Raw genomic sequence first — 27,088 nt, 5'->3', positions numbered from 1 at the left:
CAAACCGCAAAAGACAAGATACCAAAGTCATAATTAGATTTCAGTTTCTCTTAAAAGTGTTACAGGCTGCTCTTCAGATTCCGTTCCAGAACGGATTGTACATGAAAAAAAAAAAAACATTAACATAAAAAATCTTTGAGCTGAGTTGAAGCTGGTCTTTACGATGAAGTCTTCCACAGTGTAAACCAAAGATGTTTCTTTTTCCTCTTGCTTGTTATGGCTGATTAGGACTGATTTATACAGAAGATATTTTATCGCTCAATGCATTAATGTGTCAGGTTTAGTGAGGATGCGGCATCTGAAGATGATCTGCATATTGTGATTGATACCCTTTCTCTCCAGTGTGGATCCTCTCATGTGATTTCAGTTGTGCTGAGTGAAGGAATCTCTCGTCACAGTGTGAACACTTGTAAGGTTTCTCTGCAGTGTGGATCCTCTCATGTGCTTTTAGATGTTCAGACTGATTAAATCCCTTATCGCATTGTGAACACTTGTAAGGTTTCTCTCTGTGAATCCTCTCGTGTGATTTCAGTTGTGATGACTGATTGAATTTCTTGTTACAGTTTGAACACTTGTAAGGTTCCACTCCAGTGTGAATCCTCTCGTGTGATTTCAGTTGTGATGAATAACTGAATCTCTTGTCGCAGTGTGAACACTTGTAAGGTTTCGCTCCAGTGTGGATCCTCTGGTGCTCTTTCAAATGTGCAGATCTAATAAAACTCTTCCCACAATCAAAGCACACATGATCTCTCACACCAGTGTGTATCTTCGGATGCTCTTTTAACCATTTCAGCAGTGAAAAACTCTTTCCACATAATGAACATGAATGTGGTTTCTCCTTTGAATGAGCTATCAGGTGATTCTTCAGAGATGAAGCCCACGAAAATGTTTTGCTGCATTGATCACATTTGTGCAGTTTCTCTCCAGTGTGGACGTTCATGTGTTTCTTAAGGTGTGATGATTTTTTAAAACTCTTCCCGCACTGATCACAAGTGAATGTTTTTTCTCCAGTGTGACTCTTTAAGTGAACCTTGAGACTCTGTCTGCATGCAAAACTCTTTCCGCACTGATCACATTCATGCAGTATCTCTCCAGTGTGGATGATCATATGTCTATTAAGATGTGCTGATTGTCTGAATGTCTTCCCGCACTGATCACATGTGAACGGTTTCTCTCCAGTGTGAATCATCATGTGTCTCTTAATACTCCTCCCACATATCAAAGTATTTCCACACTGAGTGCAGGTGAAACTGTTCTTCTCTCTTCCTTTCAGAAAAGAGATGCTTACAGTTTTTGAGTGAGTTTTCTTCTTCAGGTCTGAAATTAAAATTGACAACAAATAGATTATACATATATATCCAAAAAATAAATGAGAGAAACGTGAAGTGAAAGGTCATAAATGTGAGCCTGAAAGTAGAGGCTACACAACGTTATGATCATTTTGATGCTTTTAAAAAAAATATATATTTTCCATGAATAAGAATAACATTTACAATTACGTTTCTGTCACAAAAACTATTTAATGTTTAAACGATTCCACAATTATCAAACATAATATTAACATTAATCTTATTAACTATATAACATTAATTATATATAGTGTGACAGTTCTGATGCAGTCTCTTAGATGGATATTTATTTTACAAATTTTTTGACTAATAACTTATTTTGAAAAAAAAAAAATATTAGCTGTCATTTTTCACTTAACACTGTTCAGTGAAACACGATTTAAAAAAAAAAAAAAAATCCTTCTAAAAGATAGTGTTTCCTGGCAACATCCAGGAAGAGACATCAATGGGACTCTTTTTAGAGCATGATGGGAAAAATTATCTCAATCTATTGTAGTGCTGCATTCATCAACCAAGTTACCAAAGAAAAGCAACTTATGAAATAAGAGTTTATCAGAAACTATAAAATAGGTTTAAATTAGTTGAATTTTAGTATGTACATTTTTAATTATGTTGTTTAATGCCTATATTACAATTGCGCTGTAAATACAAATTAGTCACATGTGAAACTCATTCACAAAATGACTGCTAGTAAGCCACAGTTCAATTAACGCCATAGCTCATTAAAGAGGAAATGTGATCTGATGAACTGCTTGAAGTTTTATAATCTTATTGTTCTTCGGCCTCATTGATGAAGAATGAAGAATAAACACCAACCTGTTTGTTCTTCAGTGTGGTTCATTCCGCAGGGTTCTGGATCTCTCATGTTCTCTCTGTTCTTCAATGTTCTATCACTTCTTCCTGATGATTTGATGCTTCTCTTCACTTGTAGACTGATGGGAATATTCCAGCATTTTTTGATGAATTGCAGTGGGAGGAGCTTCACTGAAGGTGTGCTTGTTGTGGGAGGAGCTTCACTGAAGGTGTGCTTGTTGTGGGAGGAGCTTCACTGAAGGTGTGCTTGTTGTGGGAGGAGCTTCACTGAAGGAGGAGAAGATCTGTTAAATTCTAAGAAAAATCAGTTACAGCGTTTATGATTTTAAACTAATTTACTAATATTAAACTCTTTATGTTCACCTATCTATCCATCTTGTAAAGTAGTTTTTTTGTAAATTAATCACAGTGTTTTATAATAATTCACAAACTGTATCACTTTTTATTTTCTAAGTATTTCATCCACATATTTAAATTCCTACATTTATCTTTCTTTAATATACAGGCAAAGAAATACAGAAAAAAATGGGGGAAGACACCAAATATAAACAAAGTAAGGGAAAAAAGAAAGAATAAACATGGAAATATAATTTTACAAATTAGATACTTGCCTATGTTTTGCAATGTCACAAAAGCTGATTGTGTTGTTAGCTCAAGTCTCTTAACACCAGTAAAATGAGCTTAATGTGGCGATTAACAGATCTGAAGTCATCAGCATAATAATGAGGTTAAAACAGGATCTATTATCATGAAATAAGAGGATTTTCAGCACCTGATGATACTGATGAGCCTCACACTATAAACACTCATTAAACAAGACATTCAGGATCAGCAGCAGATCATCTCACTATTAAAAATGTGTTTCTGAGTAGAAACTAGTGTTGTCAAAAGACCCGGTAGTTCGGTACCAAGTCGGTACTAAAAAATTTTAAATGTGACGGTACCAGGTTTCTTTAAGTACCGGTAGTACCGAGGTCCCGTTCAAACCCGGTTCAGCCATAGACAATAAAAGAAAGGGTTCAGCGCTATGATTCCCGCGAAGCAGAAAACGAGGACGGAATCTCAAAATCCAGTCATGAAAATAAAACTTACATTTTAATATGGACAGTCATGGAATTTGTCAAAGTTAGCATAAATTCAAATCTCCATATGGACCAGTATCTGTAAATGTTAAGCCGCAAAACTTTTCAGTTCATATCAATGGACGCACAGCACACCTGTAATTGATGCTCTGTAAACTCTTTGTGAAGGCGCACGACTCACCGTGTCCGTGGCTTTACTGATAGCGCTGTTTCTCACACATGCAAAGAGAGAGCGAGCGAGAGTCTTACCACGCTGAATCGACACGCTATATGTAAACTATTCTTTGACCACCAAGGTGATTTGACCAACGGCGCCGAGCTCACAGCCTTGAGGACGCTCTCTTCTCCTCGCTCCTTGCCAACTCCAGTTCCCCCACTGCCCAGGACGCTGAGCCGATGCACCTGGGTGGCCTGCGTATCTCGTCTAAGGAGCGCGACAGGAGGATTTAGAATCGTCTCTGTATGTACTGTGCCAGCTCCAAGCACTTTGTTTCTGCATGTCCGGTGAAAGCCAGCGCTCGTCAGTAGGCAGAGGGTTACTGGTGAGCGCTACCACCAAGATCATCTTTTCTAGTTCCTGCACTACACTTCCGGTGCAACTACATTGGGCTGGGTCGTCAGTCTTCTGCTCCGACCTAATCGACTCTGGGGCTGAGGGAAACTTTGTGGATGAGGAGTGGGCGCTTCAGCAAGGTATTCCTCTCACACACTTAAGAGACTTCACCACTCTTTTTGCCCTTGATGGCAGTTCCCTACCTAAAGTACAGAAAGAGACTATTCCTTTGACTCTTACCATTTCCGGCAACCACAGAGAGACAATATCCTTTTTTATTTTTCACTCTCCTTTTACTCCGGTTGTTCTAGGCCATCCTTGGCTTAAGCTCCATAACCCTCACATTGATTGAGCTAAGGGATCTATTTTGTCTTGGAAAGTGTCATGTCATGTTGAGTGTTTAGTCTCTGCTGTTTCCCCTGTGTCTTCTGTCCCTGTGTTTCAGGAGGAGGCAGGAGATTTGTCTGGTGTACCGGAGGAGTATCACGATTTGCGAGAGGTTTTTAGTCTGATATTATAAAGAGACACCATTCACATGTTTATGTAACAATATTTTTTTTTTTAAATTTTATTAAATAAAGTGTATTTTCTTAATTCCTCCAGTACCCAGAGCAGATTCTACTTGGTTCTGGAACCCATCCCTACTTACAGGAGAAGGAGGCTCTGTAACAATGCTACAGTACATCTTGCATCTGGATTTTCTAAACCCATCATAAATGGAAGAATATCTACTTGATTTTAAAACAACAATGAAGAAAAGCAGTTTAAAAGTTACAGACACTTCTTCAGCTTCCAGAATAAAAATGTTTTCCACATGTAAAAAATAAATAAATAAACAACTACTTTCCTTCATAAAAAGAGTAAACATGAAAAAATGAACCCCATGATATAATTAAAATCATGAAGTAAAATGACAAGAATAAAACTTGTAGATATTGTTTATTAAGGAGGAACTCCATCTTTGAGTTGATCTGAATCTGACAGATGAAACTGTAAGGTTTCTCTCCAGTGTGAATCCTCTGGAGCCGCTTCAGATCTGCAGCTGTAATAGAAGTCTTCTCACACTCAAAGCACACATGATCTCTCACACCAGTGTGTATCTTCTGATGAACTTTTAAACTTTAGATGTGAAAAACTCTTTCCAGATAAAGAACATGAATGCGGTTTTTCTTTCGTATGAACTTTCAGGTGATTCTTAAGACCTGAAGCCTCATAAAAATGTTACAGTTGAATTTGTGCTGGTCTTGAAGATGAACTTTATTCACTGTGACTTTAGATGATGTTTCTTTGTTAGGACAGATTTATACAGAAGATGTTTTATTGCTTGATGCATTATTGCGAGGATGAGTCATCAGACCTGAAAGTGCTGGATCTGAAGATGATCTACTGACTGGGGTTGAACGACTTATGATTTTTTTAAGTCAACTTTTATGTGATGAAAGTCTAAACAAAGTTAACTAGTCGCTGATGACGTCATTAATGAACAAATAAGCCTGGAGCTGTAAAAAAACACATTGTACACATCTATGGCACATAACACAGTGCTGCCCACATGGCTATTGCTCCTATAACAGCTCATTTTTATCAGTTCTTTTCAGTTTCAGATTCAGTTCTTTTCAGTTTCAGATTTCTGCTCGTTCTAAATCAAATATAGATAACGTAGCACAGTAAAGATTACATTTATATGAATGCATTAGTGAGAGCGATTGTGTGTGTGAATTATTTCTACATGGCTAGGGTGACCATATGAGCATTTTCCCAGGACGCGTCCTTGCCAGGATTTCTATATTGCCTGAAACACCCAAAGTAGTTTGACCAATAACATGCAGGTATGGTACATAATCAACCAATCGTCCAGCATCGTGGCGTGTGAGAAGGTGAGATCTACAGAGAACGATCAAAGAAATGCAAATACACGTACATGTTAGGTGTTTGTTTGTTTGTTCATTCAACTTGAAGCGTCGCTGTGCACCGATCATTGTATGACACCAAAGTACCAAGAGAGTGATTTGAATGAATAAGGAGCCGTCTGCTCTGCTCTCTATAGCTCTTATGAATGTCATACAATGATCGATCTATACAGCACAAACAGCCAAAATCTGGATATTTTAGACAATATAACAATCCTGGCTAGGACGCGTCCTGGGAAAATGGCTTATATGGTCACCCTATCAGTGTTGGGAGTAACGGAGTTTAAGCATAACGGCATTACTAATGGAGTTTAATTTTCAGTAACGGAGTAATCTAATTAATTACTTTTCCCATCGTTGTAACGCCGTTATCTTTACTGAGAATGTTAAGTGTCGCGTTACTACAATTTGGTTGAATAAAGTGCAAGGTGTCATGCTTTGGCTAGTGGCTACACATCAGCTGCCTGACACAGTTGCAAATCCGATGATGATTGGCTGGGTGGGCGGTGCCCCGCTCACGCTGTCTCACTGCACGTTTTGAGAACCACTAAACACAAGACAGCATCAGCGATAATGGCGTTCTCGAACTGGAAGTACCGGAAATTAAAGATGAGAATGTTTCTGTAACATGCACGCTATGCCCAGGAAAAAAGACTTTATCCACGTCTGCCTCAAGCAACTCAAATCTTATGAACCACCTCACATCAACACATGCTTACATACTGAATATTTAATGCTGTGTTCAAACCAGACGTGTGGTGGATTTTTAATAAATAAGAAAGTAAACTATTTTTTCTGAATCTAACCTGTGTTAAACTTCTAACCTTAATTCAACTTGTTAAACTTTTAACCTGACTCCTTTTTTGAGTCTAACATTATGACAAACACTGACCTAACTTCCTCGTCTAGGTCTAACAAAAATAACAAACTAAATTCTACTTCTTTTCGGAACAGGTCTTACTAACCTTTCGTTTTTAGCCTGCATTATGTCATGTCTCAGAGGGTAAAGAAGGGAGGGGCTTGCTTTATAAATTGAACCAATCATATTGATAAAAGGTGACGTTATGTTAGTGATTTTAGTCATGCTGAGTTTATTTTGATGTGTCTGTGTTTGTCCTATAAAACCTGATGTATTCTTTTTCTGGAGAGATATTCTCTGAGAATTGCTCGAGTACTCTCCCGGCCGTAAATAAAGAACTCAAAAGGACATTTGCTGAAGTCTGTCTGTAATTTTCTGCTGCGCAGCAGGTGAGATAGTTTAGATAAATAGGTATTTATTAAGCGTCGACTGGAGACGTTAGGGATCGTCGATTGGAGATGGCCCAGGGAGATCGTCGATTGGAGACGGCCCCGGTAGATTTAGGTCAGATGAGATAGGACTTAGTTAGATTTGAGAAAAATCTACGACAATTTTGGCGAGCCAGCCAGGAGCCCAAGGACCTCCCTCCGTTGGCGAGGGACTTTCTTTGTTCTGATAATAGAGGAACTTTTATTTTTCATATTATTTGAATTCGTTCTGTCAACTTGCAGCAGATCCTACACCGACGGAGGGACCATCCCGGACGGGCAGGAAAAAAAGAACTTAGGTTGAGGTAAGGACCCACAGACTTCAGTTTTTCTCCTTTTGATGTGTGAAATTGAAATATTGAATTTTCTGTTTTTATCTGAAATCTATAAGTGGGATTTTAAAATGTGTTTCTTGTTTAAATAGTTAAAATTTAAATTCTTCATATCTGTGAAAATCTATAAGAAGGATTTTAAAAGTGAAATTTTAGTATGTAAATACAAAGAGAAAAAGAGGAAAAAAGTAAAATCAAACACTGGCAGGGGCAAGATTTAAAAGGTGTATCCCATTATCCTATGGAGAAGACGAAAGTCGACTAAATTCACCACAACTATATAATTTCTATTTAACAAGATATACGTATATACGGCGACGTATAGGATTGGGATTAAGTGGCCAGATAGAACAAATAATTGAAGAAGATTCTGCAGTGTTAGCAATTGGGTGCACTAGGGCGTGGCATCAATCTCACCCAGAACCAGAGTTAACAGTAGGGCAAACATCTCTATATTTGATTACCAAGCCAAACTTTAGACCTTATATAGATAGGGCCACAGGGGAATTGGGATTAATTCCTATTGCTACCATTTCACTAAGATATCCACAGATTTGGGCTTGGAGATATACATCTGATATATACCCAGCGAACTGAAATTATAAGATTGTTCTCTTGTACGCAACGAAGAACTTGCTTTTTCCTTGTTTGTATATTGCTGTTTTCTATTAAATTTCTTCTGCCAATTCTTCTGCAATTGAAGAATTGCTTTTGACTAAAATATGGGGAACTGCTGTGGTAAAAAAAAAACAGATAAAACTGAAATTCAGGGTCCGTTTAAAGAGTTGATCAGGAAGTGGAATTTGGGAGAGGAGCAAATTGCTCAAATTAAACTGTGGTCTAAATTCACAAAGGGACATGCTGATTGTGGAACTCTGAGTGTGTCAATTTTAGGAGAGGAGGTCTCCTTGAAAATTTGCCCCCAAAGAAACGAAAGAGGATTGACTGGACACTTTTCCGAAGATGGGAACGGGAGGCAGAGAGACGTTACGAAAGCCAAAAAGAAGGTGAGAAAGCTGCAGATTCTTTGATTGCTTTGCAGACAAAAAAGAGAAAGCAGGAATTGGACTACATGCAGCAGCCGCCCATCAAAAAGCCTCCTCCTTACACTGCGGATGCTGCTAAAGCTGAAGAAGGGGAAATTGACCAGGTGCCAAGAGCTGGAGGCTCTGCAGACCTGCTCCAAAAAAAAAGAGGAGGTGGAAACCGAGTGTGAGAGTTCGGACAAGGGTGAATGTGGCATCTACAGAGAGGTTAGACAACTGTTAGATGAAGCGATGACACCTGAGCTAAAAACACCACTCAAAAAAGTGTTTAAAAGTGTTAAAAGAAAAGCAGCTGAAAAACCACCTCTCCCACACCCAATGAAAACTTGGGCAATCTCTGTGGTTGAGGGAAAACCCAAAGAAGCTTGTAATATGCCTATGCTTCAGTTTCCAGGTGCGGACGGCCCTGTGTGGCTGGAACGACCATGGGATCTGGAGGAACTACGGAATGTGACAGCTGCCCTTCCAAATCCGGAAAAGGGAGTAGAATGTTTTATAGTCGCAGTAACAAATGTTGATGTGACTTATAAACCAACAGGTCGAGACTGGGCTGCCATTTTCAGTGGAAAACTGGGGCTAAAATGGGCTGAAATTTGTGGAGTTGCTCCAGGGGCTGTGTTCAACCCCGCCCTGCAGCGCCTGGATGAAGGAGGAACTGAAACTCAAGAGTGGAGGGCTCAGTGGACAGCGATGATTGAAAGACTGAAACTAGCTTTCCCCATGAAACCTGACTGGGCGGCCATAAAAGAAGAACACAGAAAAGGAGAATAAATTGCAGACTGCCCAGTATATGTTTTACCAAACTCAGTCCAACAACCAAAGGCCAAGAAACAACAATCAACTGCCAGGAAATGGAAGGTGGAATCAATGGCAAGAGAGAGGGCGTGGCCGAGCTAAGTCTGCGGACATGTGCAAAAACTGTGGCCAAAGAGGACACTGGGCTAAAGAATGTCCAAACAACTTTCCACAACAACAACGTCACGCACAACAGCAGTACTCAAGTTACTACCCACAGCAACAGCAACAGCAGAGCTATCCACCAAGAAAGCAGAACTACAGAGAGCAGAGTGCTTCCTCATTTCACCCGCCCCCACCTGCGCTGTACAGGACTGCATAGGATAAGGAGGGAGACACTCAAATAGCATCTCAACTGATACAACTGACTAAAGACCCAAATTCGAACCCAATGATGACAATATCTGTACAAGGACTTTCAGTTTCATTTTTAATTGATATACGGAGCCATTTTTTTCAACCCTCACGACAAAGACCGCATCGAGGTTTGACAAATTGCCATTTTTTAATCAGACTCGTACAACGTATGGTATATCAGGTTTAGCACAAATTGATAAATTGTCAATGCCATTAACAGTGGTAGATGGGAATAAAACATGTACACACCAATTTTTGATTTCTGAAACATGCCTTATAAATTTATTAGGTAGAGATTTAATGTCTAAGTTAGAAATGACAATTGATATTTCATTGGAAGGGATAACGGTGACACCAAAGAATGGAATTTTTGCTCAATTGTCACAAAATTGGTATTATAACTGGGCTATAACTCCTGCATTTGACCCATATTCAGAGTATGAGTTTTTACCAGCAGACCATGAAAAGCCATCTCATTTCCACTGTACCTCATGGTTTGTTGGCCCCGAGGGAAATAGTGAGTATGAGGAGAATTGGTTTAATGAGCAGCTGGGTGAGAAATTAACTCTTGAATACCTGCTAATATCACAGCATTTCTCTGCATTTACTGTAAAGCTAACGCACTCTCAATCTGCTTTATTCCAACAGTTGCAAGTCCAGCCTCATGTCTCAGTGGGGAAGAAGGGAAAAAGTTCTTGGGCGGAAGTAGGAGTGTGGCTCACAGAGCAAGTGGAGAAAGGGGGCTGGACTTGGCAAGATGATGGGTATTATCAAAATAATGCCGGGGTAAGAGCATATCCAACAATGCAGACAGTGACAGTTCACAGATTGTGCAGTGAGGAGAGAAAATTTATTCCTGATACAATTGATAACAATTTTGATTTATTATCAGGAATTCCAGAAACCCTTTGGGTTAAAGATAAATTTGATATTGGTCGGATAAAGAATGCAATGCCTCTCGTTATCACACCAATGACTCAACATAGGCCATTTAGGCCTCAATATCCTCTCAGCAAAGAAGCTGTAGAGGGAATTTCAAAAGTACACGCTGCGCTTGTTGAAAAAGGTGCTATTGTGCCTTGTCAAAATTCACCAATAAATTCACCCATACTTCCTGTAAGGAAGGCATCGGGTGAATGGCGCTTTGTTCAGGATTTCCGATTGGTAAATACGGCTATTCAACCGCGTTCACCAATAGTACCTAATCCATCGACAATTTTATCTGAAATACCAAACAATGCTACCCATTTTACTGTGATCAATTTGGCAAACGCATTCTTTTCAATCCCAGTACATCCAGATAGTCAATATTGGCTGGCGTTCACATTCAAAAATAAACACTGGACCTGGACTGTCATGCCGCAGGGCTACACAGAATCTCCGACCGTTTTTACAGAAGAACTTTCTAGAAATTTGGAAAGTTTCGTCCCACCAAAGGGGAGTACATTAATTCAGTATGTTGATGATCATTTGATCTGTTCTCCAGACAAAGCCTCCTGTGAATGTGACACATATGCATTGTTGAATTTCTTGTCACAAAATGGACATAAAGTGTCTAAAAATAAGTTGCAATTAGTAAAAGAGGAAGTCAGATATCTTGGCCACCTTATCTCAGCAAATGGCCGAGCTTTAGGCCTAGATCGAATTGAGGCGATAAGGAAAATTCCGAAACCAATTACAAAATCACAAATGATGTCATTCTTAGGGGTAACAGGATACTGTAGGCCATGGATCCAAGATTATGCTGAGATCTCGTACCCTCTCCTCATGGCAGCACATGAGGTTCAAAAAATGACTGATCCAGTTACCTGGACAGATGAACGTCAAATTGCATTTGAGAGACTAAAGTTATCACTTACCACCGCGCCTAGCCTAGGGTTGGCTGATTATACAAAAGTGTTTGAATTATTCGTATCTGAAAAAAAGGGGTTCATGTCCGCCATCCTAACCCAACCTCACGGTGACCGTCGACGTCCAATTGCATACTATTCGAAAAGATTAGACACTGTCGCACAGGGAATGCCACAGTGCCGACGGTCCGTAGCCTCTGCAGTCGAAGCAGTGTTGGCATGTTCAGATTTGGTGGCTTTCCATCAATTAACAGTGTATGTTCCCCATGCGGTACATGCTTTGTTAATGCAGTCAAGGACAGCTCATCTCACTGCTGCACGTTCACTGCATTGGCAAAATGTACTGTTCACAATGTCAAATGTTACATTGAAAAGGTGCACTGTATTGAATCCATCTACGCTGCTGCCGACTGAAGAAGATGGGGAACCCCATGATTGCACGCAGGTAGTAGAAATAATGACTAAACCGCGGCTTGATTTATTAGATACACCATTATCAAATCCTGAATTGGTTTATTATGTGGACGGATCGTGTCTCCGAAATCCACATACAGGATTGCTTTCAACTGCATATGCTATTTGCACAAAATTTCAGATAGTTGAGACTGAATGCTTGCCACAGAATCATTCGGCTCAGGCAGCAGAACTTGCAGCACGCGCATGTGAATTGGCCAGGGGTCACTCAGTCAATATATATACCGACTCACGTTATCCATTTGGTGTATGTCATGACCATGGGGCAGTTTGGAAAAATCGAGGTTTCCTCACTGCGAACGGGAAACCGGTGGCACATTCAAAATTGATTGATAAATTGCTAGAGAATTTGTTAATGCCAAAAGAAATTGCTATTTGCAAATGTGCAGCACATATGAGAACCGGTGATGAAGTATCAAAAGGAAATAATTTTGCTGACTCAGTAGCAAAAAACACAGCGATTGGATGTAGACTAATTGACTTTATAGGTTTTGCATTCCTTTCTACCGATAGCACACAATTATCACCAACATTAAATGAAATTCAGAGATTGGGTACTAACCGGGAATTAAAAACCTGGTCAGAGAGGGGTATAAAAGACGACGAAGGTGTCTGGAAAGATACCAAAACAAACAAACCATTTCTACCTAAACAACTGTATCCTAATTTTGCAAATTGGGCTCATGGGTTAGACCATGCCTCAAAATTGGCTATGAATGATCTGATAAGTACATCCTGGGTGGCTCCAGGATTTACATCAGTGGCAGAAAGATTCTGCCGAAATTGCCATATCTGCGCTGTGAATAATGTGGTAAGACAGAGTAAAAAAGCTATTTAATCTGCCCATCCCACACCCAATCTTCCTTTCCAGCATCTACAAATGGATTTCATCGAGTTGACACCATGTCAAGGGTTTAAATATTGTCTTGTGATTGTTGATATGTTTTCAAAGTGGGTTGAGTGTTTCCCTAGTAGAAAAGCTAATGCTGCGGCTGTAGCAAAAGCTCTAGTAAGAGAGGTAATTCCCAGATGGGGAGTACCTGAGAAATTGTCAAGTGACAATGGAACTCATTTTGTAAATAAAGTAATAACTGAATTGGCAAGGGGACTACGAATAAATTTGAGACGACATTGCTCCTATAGACCACAAAGTGCTGGAACTGTAGAGAAAGCTAATCAAACGATAAAAAACTAATTGTGTAAAGTAATGGCCGAAACTGGAATGACGTGGGTTCAAGCCCTGCCCATAGTTTTAATGGCCATGAGAGCCCGAAAAGGGGCAAGAACAACCCTCAGCCCACATGAAATTCTTACAGGTCGGGCCATGAGGGTAGGAATTGAACCTCCTCCCCAGGAGGGTTTGACGGGGATGGATGAGCAAATGAGAAAGTATATATTGTCCCTAACAAGAACCATTAAAACAATTCATTCACAGGTCAAAGCTGCCTTACCGGTTCCAGGTACAGAGCCGCAGCACTATTACGAGCCAGGACAGTGGGTCTGGATCAAGGACCACAGACGTAAAGCGTGGAACAACCCAAGGTGGCTGGGTCCGTATGAAATCATTCTAACAACGAATACAGCAATCAAGGTTGCCGAGCGTGACACCTGGGTTCACGTGTCACATTGTAAGCCCCACCAACCAACCCCCATCTAGTGGAAAGTAGGGGAAAACAGGGCGTACTGTGACGTACCTCCTCTACCGACAAGGGAAGACCTTGCTACGGCTCGCAAAGAGTCATCGAGGTGAAAATGGAACTATTCAGACATCTGTGGGGCCAACGGGATGACCAGCGCACCTGGGAGCGAATGTGGTCTGACAGAATGTTTAAGTATAGAATATGTGTTGGTGTATTCATAAGTGTGTTGATTTTGATCATATTGCTGTTTCTGTTTGAATTTCCTCCAGGAAGTGTTCAGGATAGAAAGGAAAGAGAAGTGCCTGTTCATCATGACTACTCATCTGACACCAACAGAAATCACTATGGGTTAAATTTGTTTTGGAAGTATGCTAATTACACAGCTAAAAAACTTGCACCTAACAAAGATTGTTATGTTTGTGCTCATGCTTCCTTTTCTGCCGCGTATCCGTATCCTCTGTTGCCAGAGCCAGTAGAGGGTCACCAACTGAAGTGTATTCTGTCTCACATTGCTGGGCCAGGGTCAGAATGTTCCCGGAAAATTGATAATTGATAATGTGATAATGTTCATCTTATACCGACCTACAGGCAGAAACTAAAATCAGCTAAACCTGTATTAAGGACTGTAAAAAGATGGACTAATGAAGCAGAGCAGGATTTACAATCTTGTTTTGACCTCACTGATTGGAGTGTTTTTGAAGCTGCTGCCACCGATCTGGACGAACTCACAGAGACCGTAACATCATATATCAGTTTCTGTGAGGATATGTGTATTCCTACCAAGACTCAACTAAATTACAACAATGACAAACCGTGGTTCACTGCAAAACTCAGACAGCTCCGTCAGGCCAAAGAAGATGCTTACAGGAAGGGGGACAATGTCTTGTATAAACAGGCTAAATACACACTGGAAAAGGAGATCAAAGTGGCAAAGAGGAATTATTCTGAAAAAATAAGGACTCAGTTCACTTCGAACGACTCCGCATCAGTGTGGAAAAGCCTAAAGAAGATCACCAATTACAAGACACCACCCCCCAGCACTGTGGAAAATCAACGACTGGCAGACGATCTGAACGAGTTTTACTGCAGGTTTGAAAGAACACCCATCACCTGCCCTGAACACCTCTCCACACAACCGTTCACACCATTAACAGCTCCTGCAACCCACCCTGAACACCTCTCCAAACAGTCGTTTACACGATTAACAGCTCCTGCAACCCATCCTGAACACCTCTCCAATCAAGCACTCTCACCATTCACAACTCCTGCAACCAACCCTGAATGCCTCTCCAAACAAACGTTCACACCATTCACAGCTCCTGCAACCAACCCTGAATGCCTCTCCACACAACCGTTCACACCATTAACAGCTCCTGCAACCCATCCTGATCACCTCTCCAATCAACCGCTCTCACCATTCACAACTCCTGCAACCAACCCTGAATGCCTCTCCAAACAACTGTTCACACCACTCACAACTCCTGCAACCCACCCTGAACACCTCTCCAATCAAGCGCTCTCACCATTCACACCTCCTGCATCCCCCCTCTCCCCCACACCTGCAATACAGATCAGCGAGGATGCGGTGCGCCAGGTCTTCAGGAAGCAGAAAAGGAAAAAAGCACCAGGCCCAGATTGTGTTACACCAGCCTGTCTGAAATCCTGTGCTGACCAGCTGGCCCCCATCTTTACAAAGATCTTCAACAGATCGCTGGAGCTGTGCGAAGTCCCTTCATGCTTCAAACGCTCCACCATCATCCCCATCCCAAAGAAATCCAAAATTACAGGACTAAATGACTACAGGCCTGTGGCTCTAACGTCTGTAGTCATGAAGTCATTTGAAAAACTGGTGCTGGCCCACCTGAAGGACATCACTGGACCCTTGCTAGATCCTCTTCAGTTTGCCTACAGAGCCTACAACCTACAAACATCGGACTGCATTATGTTCTGCAACACCTAGACAGACCGGGGACCTATGTGAGGATCCTGTTTGTGGACTTCAGCTCTGCCTTCAACACGATCATCCCAAACCTCCTCCTGCCCAAACTAACTCAGCTCTCCGTGCCCACCTCCGTCTGTCAGTGGATCAACAGCTTCCTGACAGACAGGCAGCAGCTAGTGAGGCTGGGAAAATACACATCCAGCACCCGTACAATCAGCACCGGAGCTCCCCAGGGCTGTGTTCTCTCCCCACTGCTCTTCTCCCTGTACACTAATGACTGCACATCTAAGGACCCCTCTGTCACGCTCCTGAAGTTTGCAGATGACACCACACTCATCGGCCTCATTCAGGACTGTGAAGAGTCTGCTTACAGACAGGAGGTTAAAGAGCTGGCTGTCTGGTGCACTCTCAACAACCTGGAGCTTAACACGCTCAAAACAGTGGAGATGATCGTGGACTTCAGGAGAAACCCCCCTGCACTCCCCCCACTCACCATCATGAACAGCACTGTGACTGCAGTGGAGTCATTCAGGTTCCTGGGCACCACTATCTCTCAGGACCTGAAGTGGGACATTCACATTGACTCCATTGTGAAAAAGGCCCAGCAGAGGTTGTACTTCCTTCGCCAGCTGAGGAAGTTTAACCTGCCACAGGATCTGCTGAAACAGTTCTACTCCACCATCATCGAATCCATCCTCTGCACTTCAGTAACTGTCTGGTTCAGCTCAGCTTCTAAATCGGACCTCAGAAGACTACAGAGGGTAGTCCGGACTGCTGAGCGAATTATCGGTAAAACCCTCCCATCTATTCAAGAACTGTACTTATCCAGAGTGAGCAAAAGGGCTGTTAAAATCACTCTGGACCCCTCACATCCAGCACACTCCCTCTTTGAACTGTTGCCATCTGGTCGACGCTACAGAGCACTGAGCACCAGAACGACCAGACACAGGAACAGTTTCTTCCCTCAGGCAATCCATCTTATGAACAGCTGATAATAACTGTGGGACACACTACACTATTTATATTTATATACACTACACTTTTTATCCAACACACATACTTAGCGTACACGTAAATCTTTTGCACATAATATACATGTACATAAATGGAACACACTATACTACTTATATTTATATACACATACACTTATTTATCCAAACACACATACTTAGCGTACAGTTACAATTTTTCCACATAATATACATGTACATACATAAATGCTCTTTTTAATATACCTGCCATACATTGTCAATTTGTATATTGTCAATCCTTACCCACCTATTTGTATTTTTTTGTATTTTTTATTCCTTATTGTGTTTTTTGTTCTGTCGCTGTTATGTTGCACTGCGGAGCTCTGTCACGAAAACAAATTCCTCGTATGTGTGAACATACCTGGCAATAAAGCTCATTCTGATTCTGATTCTGATGTAACTATCCCGGCATCGATTCTTTCTCTCTCTACCGAGGGGAAAAAGAAGGAAATTTAAAGAATGTTACAGGTCACGAAAGGGAAATAAATTTATGGGGATGCTTGAGGGATGTGAAACAATCCACAATGTTAGCTGTTATGATCCCACAGGTAAGAGTGACCACTTTACAGGGGGGGCTTACGTCCTATTGCACTACTACTGGTTGTGCGGTCATACAGCATATTCCAGTCTGCCTGTTTCATGGCATGGTCTCTGTGCTTTAGTTCGGCTCAGAGCGAGAATTAGAGTTGGCTATGTGGGAACGAAAAAAAGAGGAACAAGGGCTCTGAAGAAAAAAGATGATGACACTTGGTGGAGACATGACATTTCTGACATCCCTGAAGAAAGCCGTGTAATTGCCAGAACATCTCAGTTCTGGAAAGCTTTCCTGATCCATAATGCTGTAACTGACTCAATGAATTGGATTAATAGAATCCATTATGAATTATATCGATTTGCAAATGACACCCAATTGGCTTTAGAATTATTGAAAAATGAAGTGGGGGCCCTCAGACAAATGACTCTGGAAAACAGAATGGTATTGGATACAATTCTTGCGGACGAGGGAGGTGTCTGTGTTAAAATTGGAAAAGAATGTTGTACTTTCATTCCAGCTTATGATGCGGATGGGGGTACCATCTCAAAGGTGCTAGACGATATGACAAAGGTGCGGAATGATTTATGGCAGGATGAACAGGCAAAGAATAAAGCAATGGAATGGGGATTAGATTGGGTGGCTGATGCCTTCTGCAATGCTTTTGGTAATATCTTCGGACCCATACTTAAGTTTTTGTTACCAGTAATTGCTACCTTGTTTATTGCAATGATTATGATTGGATGTTTGATCAAATGTATCCGAGCTTGTCTGAGGAAATTTATCAGGAGCATTGTCTGGGGAGGCATTGGGAGAGAAAATAATGAGGAAGAAGAAGAAGAATCCCACTATGAGCGGTTGCACCCGATCAGATCTCGGTTGCCTGTGACCTATAGGCTGCGTCCAATCAAGCGACCAGAGAGCCAGCACCGTAATATTCTTGTTGCACCTGATCAGCCAAATGCAGCTGTAGCCAAGCGGCCAATCAGAGAACCAATACCATAATGTTCTTTTTCATTAAACAATCCAGATATTGGTCGTTGTGGAAATTACGACCAGAGAGGGGAATCTGTGGTGGATTTTTAATAAATAAGATATTATTTATTATTATTTATTATTACTTCTAACCTTAATTCAACTTGTTAAACTTTTAACCTGACTTCTCTTTTGAGTCAACATTATGACAAACACTCCCCTAACTTCCTCGTCTAGGTCTAACAAAAATAACAAACTAATTTCTACTTCTTCTTTTCGGAACAGGTCTTACTCACCTTTCGTTTTTAGCCTGCATTATGTCATGTCTCAGAGGGTAAAGAAGGGAGGGGCTTGCTTTATAAATTGAACCAATCATATTGATAAAAGGTGACGTTATGTTAGTGATTTTAGTCATGCTGAGTTTATTTTGATGTGTCTGTGTTTGTCCTATAAAACCTGATGTATTCTTTTTCTGGAGAGAGATTCTCTGAGAATTGCTCAAGTACTCTCCCAGCCATAAATAAAGAACTCAAAAGGACATTTGCTGAAGTCTGTCTGTCATTTTCTGCTGCGCAGCAGGTGAGATAGTTTAGATAAATAGGTATTTATTAAGCGTCGACTGGAGACGTTAGGGATCGTCGATTGGAGACGGCCCAGGTGTTTATTAAGCGTCGACTGGAGACGTTAGGGATCGTCGATTGGAGACGGCCCAGGGAGATCGTCGATTGGAGACGGCCCAGGGAGATCGTCGATTGGAGACGGCCCCGGTAGATTTAGGTCAGATGAGATAGGACTTAGTTAGATTTGAGAAAAATCTACGACAGACGCAACTTGCGCAAATAAATCACGCTATTCACGCTTAGTTGGACGCTTGAACATTTTGAGTTCATACACTTCATTCGCTCGTGAAATTAACTTCACAACAGACGCGAATTCGCGTCATGGGGGGCTTCTGCCAGTTGAGGTCAAGCAGCATTTTCAACCACCATTTTTATTCAGATAATTTTCTAAATATTACTGTTATCTTGTCATTAAATGTAGTTTTAAAATTATTTTTACTTTAGTTGTTTTAAACTCAAATATGCGGTTAATTTAAAAAGTGAAAGTGAAAAAGTGAAAGTGAAGTAACATTCAGCCAAGTATGGTGACCCATACTCAGAATTTGTGCTCTGCATTTAACCCATCCGAAATGCACACACACAGAGCAGTGAACACACACACACACACACTGTGAGCACACACCCGGAGCAGTGGGCAGCCATTTATGCTCCGGCGCCCGGGGAGCAGTTGGGGGTTCGATGCCTTGCTCAAGGGCACCTAAGTCGTGGTATTGAAGGTGGAGAGAGAACTGTACATGCACTCCTCCCACCCACAATTCCTGCCGGCCCGGGACTCGAACTCACAACCTTTCGATTGGGAGTCCGACTCCCTAACCATTAGGCCACGACTTCCCCCTGTGTTTCAGGGAAAATGTGTTTCACTGATTTTCGGAGGTTGTCTATTCGCATCTTTGCATTGACTTAATATTGAAATCACTGGTGCCAGACACTCTATTCGCGTCTGGTTTGAACGCATCATAAAGAGTTGGATAGTGTTCTGTTTATTGTGCAGTAACTTTAGGCCTAATATACAGTTAGAGAGATTTGAACTAATGGCCAGGTTTCCCTTTGTATCTAATTACTTTTACAATGTGGTAACTGAGTTACTAACTAGTAATTATTACTACTAATTAGTTATTGATCAATAACATTTTGGGAGAAGTAATTTGTAACTGTAACTAATTACTTTTTTTCAAGTAAGATGACCAACACTGAACCCTATACATGGCAGTGTCTCTCTAGTAGTAGTGACGCTGTGAGCTTTAGTTATTAAGAAATATATGCTTGAACTTCTCCATTTCTAAGTTATTTTATTGAGAAACAACAGAACAGAGATGACAGTACATTTCCTCACTGAATGATTCTGTGCATGCGTGATGTACGAGCTACTGTCTGTAGTCTATGTGTGTGTGTGTGTGTTACAGTGCAGCAGCGCATTCGATTAGAACAGCGATTAATTTACCTGTAAAATAAGCGGTTTAAAATGTGCATTCTCCCGTTCAACTTCAAACATCCAGTAATATAATCATACATGTCTTGTGGAGCTTTCAGAGTATACATTTATTTGACATTTTAACTGTTTGGAAATGGAGCATAAATGTGGAAGTCCTTCAAAGGTTTATTATCCTGTTGTGTCATCTATAGGACCAGCGACTAGTCAACATCAAGCTTAAAGCGTCATGGCAGAGCATTGAAGTAGAGTAGTCGATTAGTTTGTGTATTCCCTACTACTGACTGTGAATGTTCTTTGAAATGCTTAAGTAGAAAATATGAATTACGGAAACTCTTCCCACATACAATGCAGTGATACGGTTTCTCTCCAGTGTGGATCCTCTCGTGTCTTTTCAGGTTTCCTAACTCACTGAATTTCTTGTCGCAGTGTGAACACTTGTAAGGTTTCTCTCCAGTGTGGATCCTCTCGTGTGATTTCAGGTGTCCTAACTCACTGAATTTCTTGTCGCAGTGTGAACACTTGTAAGGTTTCTCTCCAGTGTGGATCCTCTCATGTGATTTCAGATATGATGTCTGACTGAATCTCTTGTCACAGTGTGAACACTTGTAAGGTTTCTCTCCAGTGTGGATCCTCTGGTGCCGTTTCAAATGTTCAGCTGTAATAAAAGTCTTCTCACACTCAAAGCACATATATTCTTTCACACCAGTGTGTATCTTCTGATGTACTTTTAAACTCTGCAGATGTGAAAACCTCTTTCCACATAAAGAACATGAATGTGGTTTCTCCGTTGAATGAACTCTCAGGTGCTCCTTCAGGTTTGAAGCCCTCAAAAATGTTTTTCCACATTGATCACATTCATAAGGTTTCTCTCCAGTATGGATCCGCATGTGTCTCTTAAGGTTTGATGATGCTGTAAAACTCTTCTCACACCGATCACATCTGTATGGTTTCTCTCCAGTGTGGATCCTCATGTGAATCTCAAGACTATGTTTGTTTCTCAAACTCTTTCCACACTGAGTGCAGGTGAAAGATTTCTTGTCTCTTCTCTTCTTTAAACCTTTCTGTTTGGTTTGAGAGCAACTCAAAGAGTTTTCTCCAGTTTGGACATGTTGCTTCTGCTCCTCTTTATTCAGTTCTTCATGCTCCTCGTTTTCTTCAATCAACTCTAAAAATTTTTTTTTTTTTTTAGCAAATCACAGAGAGAAATGTTAAAATAAGACAAAAATTAACCCTGATATAATAGTGCAGAGTAGACAAGTGGTATACAAAATATTTTGATCATTTTGATACATATATAAATGTTATGTCCCTGAATCTTTACTGGAGTGATGTACATTGTTCTTCCAGTTACACTTAATAATAATAATTATTAAACATTTTAAAACATTAGATACAAATCCCACGTTTCTATAGTAAGAACCCTCAAGTCCCCCGATATACTTCAAACGAAGTTCTGTTTCATTCTTCATTTCGGGCCAAAAAGCAGTTAGAAAAGTTTAAGCGACGGTATACTGTTAATGAACTATCCGACACCCCCGCGCTGCTGGAGGTGGGGTGTAGATTAATGTAAACGTGTCACGACGCTCCCGTGTATCCCCTAAACAAAACAACAATGAAATGAAGAAGTGTAGGAAAACTAGGTGTGAGACGGCACCAATGGTCAGATTATAGACAAAAGACTAATGATTAGCAGCAGTTCCGAGTCAAGTATCTTGTTTGCAATACAAAAGAACCATTCCATAATCAGTCCTTTATGAGATGTGTGAATGTCTCATAGTCTAAAACTTTAGCATGATGTGGGAAAAAAATATTGGAATCAGTTTGTTGCTTTATTTTATTAGTGTTCATTTTATTAAACTGGATAAATTGTTTTGATAAAAACAAAGGTTTATTATCGTATGTTCGTTTGGCATTTTATTTACTGTATACCCTTTAAATTCGCTTATTGAAAGAACAACAGCAGCAGTATGGTGTAACATTTATTTGAAACTTGTATTTGGTGCTTGCTACCATATATCTTTACTCTTTCCTTTCATTCTTTTCATGGCTTTGGAAAACTTGTCTCGGATGTTTCTCTGCTTCACTTTTTGCATAACTCCGGGTCGTCGACACCAAGCTTCATTGCTATTTCTTTCTAGGAATTAAATACTGTCTGTACATCTTTAAAGTCTGTCCGTAAGTGATCGTACAGGTGTGGATATATTTGTGCAGCTCAAGTTTTCGACAATCAGTGTATTCAGGAGATGTTGCTCTACTTGATGACCTCTGCAGAATGAGGAACGAACCGAGGAAAATCGCTCGTCAAAGAAGGTGGAGTTTCAGAACATTGAAGATTGCGTAACCGCCACGGACCAATAGAAACTCAAAGGTGTTTAGGAGTCAAAATAACTCCCCTAGAAAATTCGCTTTGGTGAGCCATTTCGAACTGACAAAATTAACTCAAAACTAACTTCTTTTTGGCCTGATTTTGTTCGAAATTACCTCATATCAGTTCGTTCATTGATTTCATTTGAAGTATATCGGGGTCTTCACTATTTGCAGCTTCAACTATATTATTGAACAGCTCTATATATCTTTCCTATCACAACGAATCAAAATATGACAAACTGTTTGAAGCTTTTCAGTGTTTGAACACTGAACAATCAAGATTTAAACACCAACCTGTTTGTTCTTCAGTGTGTTTCATTCTGCAGGGTTCTCTCATGTTCTCTCTGTTCTTCAATAAACTCTGTCTCTGCAGATTTCACTTCTTCCTGAAGCTTTGATGCTCGTAGTCACTTGTAGACTGATGGGAATATTTCAGCATTTATTGATGAACTGCAGTGGGAGGAGCTTCACTGATGGTGTGATAGTTGTGGGAGGAGCTTCAATGAAGGTGTGATAGTTGTGGGAGGAGCTTCACTGAAGGAGAAGATCTGTTAAATTCTAAGAAAAATCAGTTACAGCGTTTATGATTTAAAACTAATTTACTACTATTAAACTCTTTATGTTCAGCTATCTATCCATCTTGTAAAGTAGTTTTTTTGTAAATTAATCACAGTGTTTTATAATAATTCACAAACTGTATCACTTTTTATTTTCTAAGTATTTCATCAACGTATTTAAATTCCTACATTTATCTTTCTTTAATATACAGGCAAAGAAATATAGAAAAAATGGGGGAAGACACCAAATATAAACAAAGTAAGGGAAAAAAGAAAGAATAAACATGGAAATATAATTTTACAAATTAGATACTTGCCTATGTTTTGCAATGTCACAAAAGCTGATTGTGTTGTTAGCTCAAGTCTCTTAACACCAGTAAAATGAGCTTAATGTGGCGATTAACAGATCTGAAGTCATCAGCATAATAATGAGGTTAAAACAGGATCTATTATCATGAAATAAGAGGATTTTCAGCACCTGATGATACTGATGAGCCTCACACTATAAACACTCATTAAACAAGACATTCAGGATCAGCAGCAGATCATCTCACTATTAAAAAGGTGTTTCTGAGTAGAAACTGATTATTTTTGCAAGGAAATTTGCTGAAAGACTATACAACTGCTCTATTAAAACATTAGGCTACATGGTTACTTCACATAATATGATACAGAAAAAATGCCAGGCAATATAAAGAAAGACACAACCATTATAATTTTTGCATACAAATCTAAACATTGTTAAAATTTCTGATAAATGCATTTATAGCAATTAAGAACATTAACAAATAACTGACCAATAAATCAAAGCGTTTAGCACCACCAGTATTATATTTTCATTGTTTATTCATATATATCTATATTCGCTGATGTATTTATGAATAGTTTAAAATGATCTACGTGTCTCAACAAACAGCGAAACAATCAAATAACCAAAGTCTACATTCAAACACAAATTAGCTGTGAATCAGAAACACATTTTCCCTACATGCTCGTTACCTTCTGTAAGTGTTTATATCTGCAGAGGCACAAATAGCGCTGTACCCGACGAAAACAAGGCAGAAATTACCCTTAAATAAACTGTGTTTAGTGTGAATTATTAGCACTGAGAATGCTATACAATAACACAGGGGCGTAGCTGTCATTTCAGACGTAAGGGGGACAGAAATTTTATTATATTAGGGATGGGAAGATTCCCCAAGTTGCCATTTATATCACGATGCATCATTTCTAACATAATTGCATCTGTAAAAAAAATGTATTTATATAAAATTATTAGTGTACAGATGGTGGACATCGTAATTGAAATTCAGTTGCGTGTTAAAATCATTCACAAAACTACCGCCAGGTGGCGCAAAGGGATGGATTGCGAAATGAATGTAATTGTAAAATTAGATAAAAGGAGGAAGTAAAACAACAATAACATTATGATATAACATAGTAACATGTTAAAAAAAAACATTAATTTTTTTTACAATTTGTTAATTTCAAAATGTAGGATAGTCTTAGGCTACAGTCTACTAAACAAAAATTAAAAGAAGACCTTTACATATGCATGCTATTTTTATTAAACAGTAAATAAATATAAGGCCTATGTGTAATATATTTATATATCCCAGAGCGAAATGGGAACGGTCCAGCATTTAGCAATAATTAGTATTAACTTGATTTTCCAAACTACCAACACTTTGCATTTTTGAATTATGCCTTATGTGTGACCAAAAATTAAGTCTTATTTGTTTCAGCTGTTTGATCGCGCACATATTTACTGGAAACAGCAGTTGTTCACATTCAGGGTTAGCACTTTGACATATTGTTAATTATGATTTTTTTTCCATCTATACTGAAACACGCATGAACTACAAAGCCTATTTTACCTCATGAATAATAGTTAAGCTTCAAATGGGCAACATCAGGAATATGGAAGCGTTTGGATTTCTCCAGAATGAGAAAGCAACCATACCTTATTCTTAGCTTTCTCTCCTGCCTGCGGGTGTCGCTGTTGGACAGTGTTTTCTCTACTTCCTTTTGGCCTTCTGTAGCAAATTGTAGCTCCGTGTAGCTGTTTTTATTTTATTTTTTCTCAAGAATCTTTATCTTACTATCACTCTCTGTTTTTAAAGTGGTAAAATATAACTTAATTCACACCATATTTCTGATATTATCGATCAATCTTATCAGATTAACTTTGATCGTTCACTTTTATTTTATATCCGTGAGTGCAGTACACCTGCAAAGCATTAGCACTCGTTAGCTTGTCATTAGCGTTTTCATTCGAACCTATCGCTGTTTTCTTTTCTCCTCTCCCTCGCTCCAGTTTTTTCACAAGTTCATCAAACAACCACATTTCATCAAGCACGGTGAGTAATGGCTTCTCCCGTCATTGTTACTTGCACCTCTTGCCACATGTACAGTTTATCTATCTCTGTCGCTGATGAGGGATTCACATGTGATAAATGCGGGGAAATAGTTAGGCTGACAGAGAAGATTTCAGAATTAGAGACACGCATCCAAACTTTAATTGAGGACAGTAAGAATGTTAGGGCTTTAGATACGACTTTGGATGCGTCTAGCTCAGGGATTCCTGTACATTGTCCGGATCCGGAAACAGAGCCCCAGCAGCAGGGCAACTGGGTGACGGTGAGGCAGCGTAGTCGTGGGTCAAAACACCGCTCTTCTGTTCCGATCAAAACATTAAACAGGTTCTCCCCACTCAGTGATGCACCCACTGAGAAACCTGATGAAAGTGCTCTAGTTATTGGTGATTCTATTGTACGGAACGTGAATATAGAGACACCAGCCACCATAGTCAAATGTTTACCGGGAGCCAGAGCGCCTGACATCTTGGCAAATTTAAAAGTGCTGGCTAATGCTAAACGTAAATACAGTAAGATTGTTATTCATGCCGGCGCTAATGATGTTCGACTTCGCCAGTCGGAGATCACTAAAAATAACATTAAAGAGGTGTGTGAACTTGCAAGCACGATGTCAGACACTGTAATATGCTCTGGTCCCCTCCCTGCTTACCGTGGTGATGAGATGCATAGCAGATTGTCATCACTCAATGGCTGGATGTCTAAGTGGTGCCCACAGAATAACATAGGTTTCATAGACAATTGGACGAGCTTTTGGGGCAGACCTGACCTGTTTAAAAGAGATGGTCTTCATCCCTCCTGGGGTGGCGCCACTCTTCTCTCTAGAAATATGGCAAATAGTCTTAGTGTTTATACTTGACTAACTGGGGCCCAGGTCAGGAAGCAGACAGACTGGCTAAACCGACCGTCTGCTAGCTGCCTCCCGTCACAGAGGTCAGTTAATTCTCAGCACATAGAGACTTTTTCACCTAGATATCACACTATAGAGACTGTGTCTGTTCCCCGAACTAGATAAAACAAAAAACGTCCAAACCAAGTTAAGATTAACAATTTAATTGAGGTTCAACAAATAAAAAACAGAAGCAATATGGATAAACAAATGATAAAGCTTGGCTTATTGAATATCAGATCCCTTTCTACGAAAACACTTTTTGTAAATAATATGATCACTGATCATAATATAGATGTGCTCTGTTTGACAGAAACCTGGCTAAAACCTGATGATTACATTATTTTAAATGAGTCCACCCCCCAAGATTACTGTTATAAACATGAGCCCCGTCTAAAAGGCAAAGGTGGAGGTGTTGCTTCAATTTATAACAACGTTTTCAGGATTTCTCAGAGGGCAGGCTACAAGTATAACTCGTTTGAAGTAATGGTGCTTCATATAACATTATCCAGAGAAACAAATGTTAATGATAAATCCCCTGTTATGTTTGTACTGGCTACTGTATACAGGCCACCAGGGCACCATACAGACTTCATTAAAGAGTTTGGTGATTTTACATCCGAGTTAGTTCTGGCTGCAGATAAAGTTTTAATAGTTGGTGATTTTAATATCCATGTTGATAATGAAAACGATGTATTGGGATCAGCATGTGGGAAGTCGTGGCCTAATGGTTAGAGAGTCGGACTCCCAAACGAAAGGCTGTGAGTTCGAGTCCCGGGCCGGCAGGAATTGTGGGTGGGGGGAGTGCATGTACAGTTCTCTCTCCACCTTCAATACCACGACTTAGGTGCACTTGAGCAAGGCATCGAACCCCCAACTG

The 27,088-nt window shown here is 40.1% G+C and overlaps 3 protein-coding genes across 7 annotated transcripts in view; all 3 read right to left on the bottom strand.

Moving 5' to 3' along the window:
- LOC132159302 (zinc finger protein 208-like) overlaps positions 1-27,088 on the bottom strand; it is a 164,080-nt gene that overhangs the window by 40,672 nt on the left and 96,320 nt on the right. The window lies entirely within an intron of this gene.
- On the bottom strand, positions 227-2,190 carry LOC132159238 (zinc finger protein 239-like). Its single transcript, XM_059568780.1, has 4 exons — positions 2,166-2,190; positions 1,084-1,317; positions 587-999; positions 227-517 (listed from the first exon to the last, which is right to left on the bottom strand). The coding sequence occupies exons 1-4, from the start codon at positions 2,188-2,190 to the stop codon at positions 281-283; spliced, it is 909 nt and encodes a 302-aa protein (XP_059424763.1). The 3' UTR covers positions 227-280.
- Positions 20,113-27,088, bottom strand: part of LOC132159443 (zinc finger protein 501-like) — a 69,537-nt gene continuing 62,561 nt past the window's right edge. For 3 of the 5 annotated variants that reach the window (XM_059568936.1, XM_059568935.1, XM_059568934.1), the window contains exon 3: positions 20,113-21,185. In XM_059568936.1, coding sequence (XP_059424919.1) covers positions 20,245-21,185 — 941 coding nt within the window. In that variant the 3' untranslated portion in view covers positions 20,113-20,244. The remainder of the gene's footprint in view (positions 21,186-27,088) is intronic. The other 2 variants (XM_059568937.1, XM_059568938.1) reach the window with 1 other exon arrangement.

This window comes from Carassius carassius, chromosome 16 (assembly GCF_963082965.1).
Source record: "Carassius carassius chromosome 16, fCarCar2.1, whole genome shotgun sequence".
NCBI classification, from domain to species: Eukaryota; Metazoa; Chordata; class Actinopteri; order Cypriniformes; family Cyprinidae; genus Carassius; species Carassius carassius.
Note: the sequence above shows the minus strand (reverse complement) of the source record. Positions and strands in the feature narration are given on the sequence as shown.